This window comes from Limulus polyphemus, unplaced genomic scaffold (genome assembly GCF_000517525.1).
Source record: "Limulus polyphemus unplaced genomic scaffold, Limulus_polyphemus-2.1.2 Scaffold3982, whole genome shotgun sequence".
In the NCBI taxonomy this organism is placed as follows: Eukaryota; Metazoa; Arthropoda; class Merostomata; order Xiphosura; family Limulidae; genus Limulus; species Limulus polyphemus.
The window spans coordinates 60618-71606 of NW_013669592.1; the positions used below are offsets into that span (position 1 = coordinate 60618).

General features: G+C 35.7%; 1 protein-coding gene across 2 annotated transcripts in view; it reads right to left on the reverse strand.

Annotated features, from left to right (window-relative positions):
* The window catches only part of LOC106470400 (coiled-coil domain-containing protein 43-like), a 36662-nt gene extending 26249 nt beyond the window's left edge, over nucleotides 1-10413 (reverse strand). The window contains exons 1-3 of one of the 2 annotated variants that reach the window (XM_013930954.2): nucleotides 10185-10413; nucleotides 7296-7380; nucleotides 375-522 (exon numbers count right to left, since the gene is read on the reverse strand). In XM_013930954.2, the coding sequence (XP_013786408.1) occupies nucleotides 375-522; nucleotides 7296-7380; nucleotides 10185-10364 (413 nt within the window). In that variant the 5' untranslated portion in view covers nucleotides 10365-10413. Of the gene's footprint in view, nucleotides 1-348; nucleotides 523-7295; nucleotides 7381-10184 lie in introns of both variants that reach the window. The other variant, XM_022398993.1, reaches the window with a different exon arrangement.
* Nucleotides 10414-10989: the final 576 nt, after the last annotated feature.

A 10989-nucleotide genomic window follows, 5' to 3' on the forward strand; every position in this document is an offset into this window, starting at 1 on the left:
CTTACTAATTATAACAGGAAAACTATAACAAGCACAAAATGGTTACAAAATGGGACCGAGCCTGTGCTGAAAGAGTTAAAGCTATTGTAAAAACTTAGAACACTTTTAAAATATGGATAGGCAGTCTGGTTTTCATAGTTTCAAGTCTCACAAAATTAAGATAATCTATTGTCGTTGCCTATAACAAAAAAGTATAAAAGATTATAATTTTTAAAAATTTCACCATCCCCGACCCCAAAAAGTAAGTTCATATTTTATTCAAATATGAACATACTACTGTGAACAGGATAACATTATTCTGTATTTACTCATGCATCATCAACTTTTATCATTACAAAAAACACTAACATGTTATTCTTCTGTTAAAAGGATACCCTTCTCCATCTGATACTTGAGAGTAATGAGCTAATATGGCCTCCCGCACTTTCTTTTCATCAACACTGAGATTTCTTCCTGATGACACAGATTGTGCTTGCTTTTCCATAATTTTGGCCAATCTTGTGTCAACATCTTCTCTTTTTTCTGTTTAAAACAGATAGATAAATAATGAAACATTTGTTGTGGAGGCATTAAATTTCTGATATAAAATGTTAAATGGTAACTGCTGGATAAATTTCTAATTAAAAACATGCCTTTAACTACAAAAAAGATTAAAACTTTCCCTAACATTTCAGTATTACCTTAATGTTACAAAAACATAATAATAATTACAAATAGTATTGGTAGTTTTACAGCCTAGTAATTAATTCCATGACTGAATATAAGAAATAAAAACTCTCTTCAACCAGGTGGCTAAGTACAAAATACATTATTATACTGACCACCAGCTTTCTCGACTTATACTGCCCTCTATCAGCACAAATATTCGTTCATCACTAGCCTTGATACTCTCACTTACCCCTGCATACTAACATACAAATGATTATGCAGCAACCCTCCACCAATAGGAGTGCGACCTTACCCTATCATAACTAGTGCCCTCTATTAATCTTGCAGCTGTTAACCACTTCTCGATTGGCAGTCTTATTGAATAGACATGTTTTCGCTCTTGGTTTGATTCACTTATCCATAAGTTTTTACTTTCTTCATTTTTCTATTTCAGTTACATTGTTCTTTACCATTTTTGTTTTCTTTTGTGGAGTGCTATGAATTATTTTATCTTCTCTTTTTTTCAATTTTGTAAGTTATGCATTGGATTTGGACAGCCTTTTTCTCCCTTCTGAATGTACAACTCAGTCATGTGTCATTTTGGGGTCTTGCGCAAACCTTTGGGTCATTATTTAGTGTTTCCTCCTTCCCCGGATATTGGTGTTCATGAGAATCGTTTTGGGGGGAGCATTTACATTTTGGGGTCAGTATGCCTTGACCCCCTCTTACTGTGGACAATCATGCTTTTGATTATCATTGTTTCACCTTCCCTAATTTGGACTCACAGCATTTGGTGTCACTTAGTGGGGATCAGACCCCAATAATTGAATTATCTTTTTCCATATTCGACTTACTCTGACCACCTTTCTTGGGTCATGTCTGATAGGAGTCACACTCCTTCAATTTGCCCATATTTGGAGGTTCTTGGTGATCAATCCATGGGTTCTGAAAGTAATTTCAGTAAGTCTGGTCCTCTTCTTCCATTGTCTCACAATCCCATTTCTTTTCCAACTCCCTTCTTCATTGGGCCCTATATGCTCCACTTCAGTTGTGAGCTATAGAATGTCTTGTATGCAGTATCTCATCCTCTCCTTTTACTGAGTGAGAGGTTCTCTCTCATTTGGGGACATGGACTTCTCTCGAAACTTTCATTCCTCTTGGTCATGCCCTAATGCATCATCGTCAGTGGGCTTTGATAGTACAATGGAGCCTTAGATGCACCTCTTACTCCTCCCCCTCCCTTACATACTGACTTCAACTGGTGGTTGGATCAGAACAATATTACCATAAGCGTTCCTCTCTCTCGTCCAGAATGTCAAGTTTTATGGTTGGGGGTGTATCTCGACACTCAGGAAGTTTGATGGTGATGGTCTCTTTCAAAGTCCTCTCTCCATGTCAACTTCTTAGAACATCTTGCTGTTCATCAGGTTTTCTTCACTTCCTGCAGGATCTTTGGGGCTGGTTGGTGATAGTCCACTCCAACATTTCTATGGTAGTCTCATACATCACTGGACATGAAGCACTCAGTCTACAGACCTCTGTTTTCAAACATTGGATCTTCTGTGTTGGGCTTACCGCCATCACATCACTTTGTTGGCATGTCATAAACTGGGTGCCCTGAATCTGGTCACGGTTAAGTTATCCCATCCTCACAAAATTCTCCCTGCAGAGTGGTCTTCAGATCCTCAAATTTTTCAAGTTTTGTATGCTCTGTGGAGAGTTCCAGATTTAGACACTTTTGCCACTTTTCTCAAAATACCACTTCTCTGATTTTGGTCTCATGTTCCTCATCCTTTGGCGGGAGTAGTTCATTAGATTGGTCGGGTGGGTACCTATATGCATATCCTCCTATTTGTTTCCTTCCGAGTGTCCTTGCCATACTTCAGACCACTCCATGTAGTGTTCTGATGGTGGCTCTGTATTGGCTGGCTCAAACATAGTTTCCACTGCAGCACCAATTTTTAGTGTCACCTACCCTTTTCTCTTCCCTTATCTCCTACACTCCACAGTTAGCCACACTCCAGTGTGTTTAATCCATCCATAACTGTAATCCATCTAAACATGTGGCTTTGTCAAGTCCCTCCCCTGAAAGGACAGCCTTTTGTATGCAACTTCCTTTGTTTCCTTTAGCCCTTCCTCCATAGCAGTTTACCAACATACATGGTACACATACTGCTGTTTGTCTGTCCTAGGGGGTTATCATCCTTCCCATCCTATGATTCCTTACATACCATCCTTTTTGCTTGTGTTTTCCAGTTTCCAGTATTATTCATGCTGTTGTGTTCCTTCTTCTTTTCTCATCCTCCTCACCCTGCTTACTTTCCTGATTAACACCTCTACGTGGTCCTCTATGCTCTTCCCCATCCTCCATTGGAATTTTTGTCTTTGTGTTTGTTATGTCACCTTTCCTTGAAGTCCCTGTTTCTGCTCTTGTTGGTATGTGAACTTTTTCATTCTGATGTGTTTGTGATTGATGTTCACCACATTTTTTTTTATTAGCTCATATGTTCTCCTTCTTTCCCGATTTTTCCTTTATGCCCAGGATTTTGGCTGCTAGAGAAAGTACTTCTACCTTCACACCTTTTTCCATTCCCTCCATTTCCCACATTTATGATCATTCCGATCCTGACTGGTGATGGCTCTCCAGAAATATATGCCACATACTGCTCCCTTCCGTGGTTCCCCGAATCAATTTATTTCTACTGTGAAATCCTCACCTCTTATTCCCATTATCCTTCTGGTTGAATTTCCCAGTTAATTCACCTGTCATTTTCTTCCCTTTCTTCTGATGATTGTCACCTTTTTCATGTTTTCTTCTTTTCAGATCCATCACCTTACCATGTCCCTGGCTGCACATTTCCATCTTCCCTTGAGAACATCATCAGTGCTGTAACTGTTGCTCTGTGGGTGGTAAGTACTCCATTAATTTTCATTTTCATTGCACTGCCTTTATCGCATAGTTTGATCCTGCTCTGTGGCGAGTGTTGCCTAGCCAGGTATACTTAGTCTTAAATCTGCACTGTAAGACCTGTGATTATATACCATAGTAGATGATTATAACATTCAGGCTCTTCCTATCATGGACCTGATGTACAATTGTAGATGCCACCAGGTGTCAGTTGACCAACTCTGTCATTGTATTATCTATGCTTTCAAAATACAATGTCATAATATATATATATATCCAGGTCATATTACACCCACAGTTAAAATTAGGTGTTTCGCAGAACCGCTCATAGGTATACCTCGCAGTCTTTTGCTTCATAAATATATTCATCCTGGACTATACACTCAGGGACTAACATGAGTAAATCAGACAGGGATAACTGCCAATCTCTAATGATTCATAGCATTTGAGGTTCTTCCTACTGAGGATGTGATGCACAATTCCAGATGCTGCCAGGTGTTAGTTGATCAACTCCATCCACGTAATCACTCTGCTTTTCAAAATAGGGTATTGCAGTCACCCATTGCACTTTTTCCAGACCCTCCAACACACTTTTTCCTTCCTTCTTCTAGTACAGTATGGGAGTCCTTGCCATTTACCAGCTCCTGGCCACTGAGGTGGTGAACCATGGAGGCCTGTCCTCCTGAGTGTGCACAATAACACTCAGTTAAGAGAAGGGCAATGGCATTCTGCCAGTGTAGATGGCATGATGCCATTCTTACCATGGACCTGATGTACAATTGCAGATACTGCCAGGTACTGGATGTAGCACTCTACTATAAATTGCAGTTTGACCCTTTGGCTGAGGCACTCTCCTTCTTACCATTTGCCAGATACGACATAATCACATGAGTTTGGATGGTTACCCTCCTTCTACCACGAACTGGACAATAAATTCCCAATGCCACCAGGTTTTGGACTGGATATGCACCCCATATAGCCATCCCTCTTTCTACCATCCATTAGATGTCAGTTCCCAGTGGATTGTTGGTTGTAGCTGGACAAGACACATGAATTTCCACAGGTGTAAGACTGGTTACCCTCTTTCTACTGCAGAATGGACAAAAAATTCCCAATGCTATCATGTTTTGGACTGGGAATGTACACCCACCTGGGCCCTCCAACTTTCTAACATCCGACAAATGTCAGTTCCTGGTGGATCTGGTGTTGGTTGTGTTGGAGGTGTGTACCTGCAGAGGCAGGTTCTTGGTATGGAAGCTCCTCTTAGAAATATGCAGTCAATATGGCCTGACAGTGCGGATTTGACTATTTGAAGCATACCTGGTCAGGCACAACTTGTCACAGAGTGGAATGCAGAAAGTAAAAGAAAAGAGAAAAGCCCCTAAAAAAGAAAAGATATATATATAAAAGTTAACTTACTCAGTCACAGTCTCATCGAAGTCTAAAGACTGGCTACAGGTGGAAGATGATAACCTGAAGATGAAGACACAGTGATCTGATGCAGATAGTGAGATATGAATTTATATGGGGTACTCCACATGCCCAATTGAAGAATTTACTCCAATGGACAACGGAGATACCAGAAAAAAGGTAGGTGCCTGATCTGATGAAAAGACACCTGGAACAAATTACAAGAAGAATATAAGGAAGCATAAGGCAATCAAATTAAAAGTTGAACCCAATTGGTCAGAGTGGAAGGAGGAAGAAGAAGGATGACTGAAAAATTCGATGGACTGCTGGGAGAGAAGATATGTACCACATTGGGCAGATGTTGACTGATGAAAATGAAACTGAGACAAAGGAGGAGGGGAAGGATAATGATGACAAGTCCCTCAGATAATACCCAAATAACCCACAGATCTGTGGCAAAAAGTTGCCAAAGGGGAACAAAATCAGTCAAGTGAGCCCCCACTGGACTGGAACCCACCAGGTAAACACTGGTACTGTTGGCAACGTGTCCATATGCATCAAATAAAATAATAAGATGAGGAACCCCTGAAGGTAGGAACCAGTAAGGGCTGAGAAGGAGCTGGACAGGAAACAGTAATAATGGCATGTCTAGACTCTAAATGAGACAAATGATCCACCAAAGAAAAAAGGGTAGTTTGTTGCCTCACCGACTCCACACGGGATTCCAAAGTTTCAGAAATATTACCAAAAACATACCACTGTAAAAAAAGGGGCCATACATAAGTCCTGGAGATAAGTAGGTGGTAAACAAACCTGGGAGTAAGCCACATCCCTCCCCAGGAGATCCCAACAACAGAGAAACCACATATACAAGGATAGAGCTGAAGAAGACGTAGGAGAGTCAACAGGATAAGATGGAGTTGGGAAAACTGGATGTGGGATAAACGAACAGAATAATTAGGGTACTCCCCTCACTCAGGCAAAAGCAATTCTATGAGTTGAGAAACAGAAATTCAGCCTGATAGTACGCCAAGGCAAAGTGATCTGAAGCCTGTAGAGGGGGAAACTAAATACTGAGAGGAGGATGTAACAGGTAACAAAGAGGGAAGGGGATCATATGAAATCAGGGATATGGATAAAACAGAACATACCTGAGAAATCATTTCTAAAAAAAGCTGTATTAGGCCCAGCTGATTCCGCAGTAGGACCATAGGAAGGCATGACAAAATCAGGTGGAGAAAAAAGGCTGACAAAATACTCATCAAACCGAACAGGTTAGGCATATTCAGGAGGAATAAGGGCAACATCAGGAATAGCAGGTTGACTCATATAACGATCAACCTTACAGTGAATGATAAGCAATAAAGACGAGTTACCCCCACTGTAGCCTATGTAAGTGTGCTAGTAGAAAGTATTACCTCTGAAGTGGTAACCTGAACTTCTGAATCCATTGTGTGACAATGAAAAATCAAACACAACCATTTGATGAGAAAAAAAAATTGAAAAACTAGGAAAATAAATGTTATCTGAAAAGTCATAAACGTTTGAAAACAAAGAAGAAAAAAAAACAATTCCTCTTCGGAATAATAACAACAACAAAATCAAAAAGTTGAAAGAAATAAACACAATTGAAGAGCACTACAGAAATATCTTGACATGAGTACTGCCAAATGAGAAGTGATAGTTCGGTAGAATCAAATAGAGGGAGTCGCATGTGTCAGGAGAGTGTTGCACTCTTATTGGTGGAGGGTTGTCGCATGATGATTTACATGCTAGACAGACACAGTTAAACCAGCTGATTGTAAGATAAGTGGGATCTCAATGCTTGGGGCATGCAAAAAACATTTTGCATATAGGGGGTAGCACTGAATGAGAATAGCTATTTATGTGAGAGGAGGCAATGTACTGAATCAGAACTTCTTTTTAGTACAGACTAATATTAACAATAGTAGTTAAGAACAACCTTTCTTGCCTAAACACAAATTATTACAAACACAAGTTTGCAGAAAATGATTCATACTCTTAACACAACTGCAGTACAAAAAAATCATGTTATAAATTACTTTAATGATAATTTTACTGATTAAAGAAGCTATATGACAATTCAAGCAAAAAAAAAAGTATACACTGTGCTTAAATATTTGTTTAATAGATCAACAAGCCAGGGTGACCAGACCTGGTGTTAATGTACAAAAAAAAAAGTAAATACAGTAGAAAAATGTTAGGATAAAATATAAGATAATATTTTTACCAGTTTCATAAGATATATTATTTAACTGAAAGATACAGAACTGTTATTGTAGTTTCACTGTTTTTATTCAAGTCTTACCTTGCTTTGCATTATTTCCACTAACTTGATGCATACAAGTCCATTTATTCATTATTTCTGTGCAAAGCTCTGAAATTTTATTTTCCTGTAAATACAAATAAACTAAAATGTTAGTTTCCTATTCACTGTAGTCTCTACCATAAATATTTTAATACTGCTATACAGGTTGCAGTTCGCAGACTTATTTCTGTACTGTTTTCTCAATGTGCAATACTATACTGATATGAAGTCATTAAGTCTGTATGCACCAAACACACTGGACATGATGTATAGGGAATAATAATCATAATATTAATGTTTAAATTATAGTTTTTGCTAAGGAAAATAATATAATTTTATGTTTAATAAAATTACTTCTTCTTAGACAATACTTTAAACTTTAAATATGTTTAAAACTTAAAATACATTATTAAAAACAAAATTATGAAACCACTTGCATTTCCCTTACTCTTCAAGAAGTCTGGTCCAACTCTCAAAAGAACTAGAGTTTCATTATTTTTGTTATAATGTGAATTAACCAGAGGTTTTCATAAGGCAAGGAGAAAGCATCCAATCTTGACTTTTGTTGCAAATTCGAGGGTTTTATCTCTAGATCATAACTTTTGGTGTGAAAAAGCAAGGTACCCTTAAAAATAGAGCTGAGCAACCACCTTGATATTACTGATTACCTATGAGCATCAATTACACCGTTTAGTGATATAAAATAATTAATTACATGAAATTACAATTAAATCAACTTATCAAAATAAGATTTTCTGGTTATTTCAACTATCCAAATAATTAAAATATTAACATTATAATATTTCATTATTATTTTTGATCAATTCAAAATTGTTTAGATTAATTGATTAGTGTCATGACCCCCAAAAATAATAAACTAAAAAGTAGTAGTGCTTCCAATTCTTTATTATTCCACCTATTACTGTAATCAAAATACTAGTTATTACTATTTCCATTGGAGTGATGATATCCATGCATTTTGCTTGTAAACAACTCATGATGTGAGAGTATGGCTATATGCTGCTGGTTACATAGCTAGCCAAAAAGATACCTGATGTTTGTGTTTACTTAGTACGTTTAAATAATATAATAGATTAACGGAATACACTGGTTAGGTTTGTAGCTTATAATAAGTACCTACAGTAAGTTAGTATTTATTCATTTTCATTTGATCAAAAAAAAAAAAATATGTTGACTGCTGAAATTTGCTCATTTAACCATGTTTATTATAATCTATAGACATGGACTAATAACAGACTAACAATATGTAATACTGTTACTTAGGGTAAGATTGTTTTAATAACAAAGAGTTACAACAAATTAATATTCATTATTTGCTAAAAGGAATGTTAATTGCTGAATAAACTGCATATTTAACTGTGTTTATCAAAAATTACCAGACATGGACTAATAATAGGTCAACAATATGTAACACTGTTAAGTCATTAATCTACTTACATGAACAGGGTTCCTGTTTAATTACAGTTAGCTCTAGTTAGAAAGAAAGCACTGTAAAGGGAAAACAAAAGTCTCACTATCATCCTGTGCCTCATAAACACTAGCTACCTCATACAGTAAGCTTAAAGTTGTTTGATTTATTAATTAACAACATGCACATGTGTTTCTACAGTTTCTTCTATCCTGTACGGTAAAATGTAAACATTAGTCATTTAAATGTGTTCTTTCTAAACTTATGTACTGTATCAACAACTTCTTGCTTAAAACCTTATGATGCTTTTATAAAGTTGTTAAATGACTTTTAAATTTTCCATACTGATGATGGAATTAGAAAAAATTCCAATATGTGTGTACTTAAAGATTTTTTCATATTACTGCCATTTTAATATATTTTATAATACTTTCATTTCCACCAAAACAAGCTAAAAATATGAAGATTAGTATCATATGAGAAAAATCGATTACTTGAATCAATTAATGACTCAACAAATTCCACTAATCGCCCAATGTACCACTTTTAAAGACATTACAGACATACTGTGCCATTGGCACTTGAATCCCCATTGCCACATCAGTCATCAAAATAACTCGCAAGCAAAAAAAACCTCTGATTTACCAAACCTTTTTAAACTTAAAACATTTTGAAGATATGGGCATATCAATTTAGTAAAGTCTATAATTTTCCTTTACTTTTAACTTTGTTGGTAAAACTTTTAATTTAGCTGAAAATTAAGTGTTACAAATGTGTTCTTATGATGCACAGCTTTAGTTAAATTACTTTCAGTTATTTTAGCTAACAATAGCATACAAAGTAGACATAATTCAATATATACATGACTGATGATCAGGTAAAAATTTAAATTTATAGTAAACTTTTATATCACTGTTAGTTATTATGATAAACATCAATTAATAAAAATATAAAATACTAAAGCCCAATCATACACACACGTATATGTCAAATTAAAATTATTCGTATTGTTAATATGATAGTTTTATAATAAACCTTGTAGTACAAAACCTTATATTATTAACTGTTTAATTGCAACATATGGTAAAACTTAAACTTGTTTCATGTAGTAAGTCTCTATTGTTTATTTGTACTAGCTAAGTCTACTTCAACTTATTTAAAGGACAAGAAGATTGCTGGTTCACCCTATAATTTCTAAAGGTGCTGGTTAAACCTCATTTGAATGTTGTATTTAGTCTGGTCACCTGCAAAATTTAACTTGAACTTTGAAGTTGAACTTGACCCGAATAGTATATATGTATTCATACAACGAAAAGGAGTTTTTCTATGCAATTTGTAGCAGAAACTATAATGATAGTACTAGTACTGAGTTGAGTAGTAGTACAAGCAGAAGTAGTCAAATTTTAAAATTAAAATAAATGATACTCGTACGAGCAGATTTAAAATAAAAAATAACTTACAGTTACTTCCGTTAAAATGCCTTCTAGTGCATCGCGTTTTTCATCTTCAGTTTCTTCGCCTTCGAGGATCCCTTTAATATATGATCCAAACACCTCTTGATCTGTGTTCAACTTACTTAGTTGTAAATTCAACCATTGTTCAAATGAATCGCTAACTGTATCTTCGTTAGCTGAAGCCATTTCTCTTAATCCTCATGTTCTTCATTCCATATTGATAATTGGTGGCGTCCTCTACGGATTTCATTTTTTTGTTCGTTATGTGTATCAACGTGATATAATTCATCCTTCACGAAGTATTTCATATAATTTAGTCTAGAATCAACATGTAACGTTTCCATCAATCGCAAGATTAATTTTTTTCTTTTTTAAAAGTGAGTAAAAGGACGAGACAATAAATTAAGCAAATCCAACCTTTGAAATAAATAAAATTACTGTCTTAGAAACAGTCTTATTTTTGACGTATTACACTGATATCCGAATATTACAAGTTCAAATAATGTATTTTTATTGCAATGGTCACTGTCAAATTATAAAAGTCTGCTTTTTTTAGCCTTAACTATGTGATGCAAATAGTACTGACAAGAAAAACAAAAGGGTCTATTTGTTTAAAAAAAGTTGCTATTTATATACCTAAGAGTATACGAATTAAATTAATTTTATCTCCATTCTCTTAATATGTCTTTGGTGTAAAAAACGATTTTCTGTCTGTTTATGAATCATTATATTAATGTGGACGATAGGCACTATAACGTTTTTAATTATTTTTGTGCGTTACAAATATATGGGTGGTGTCGCTTTTTGTCTA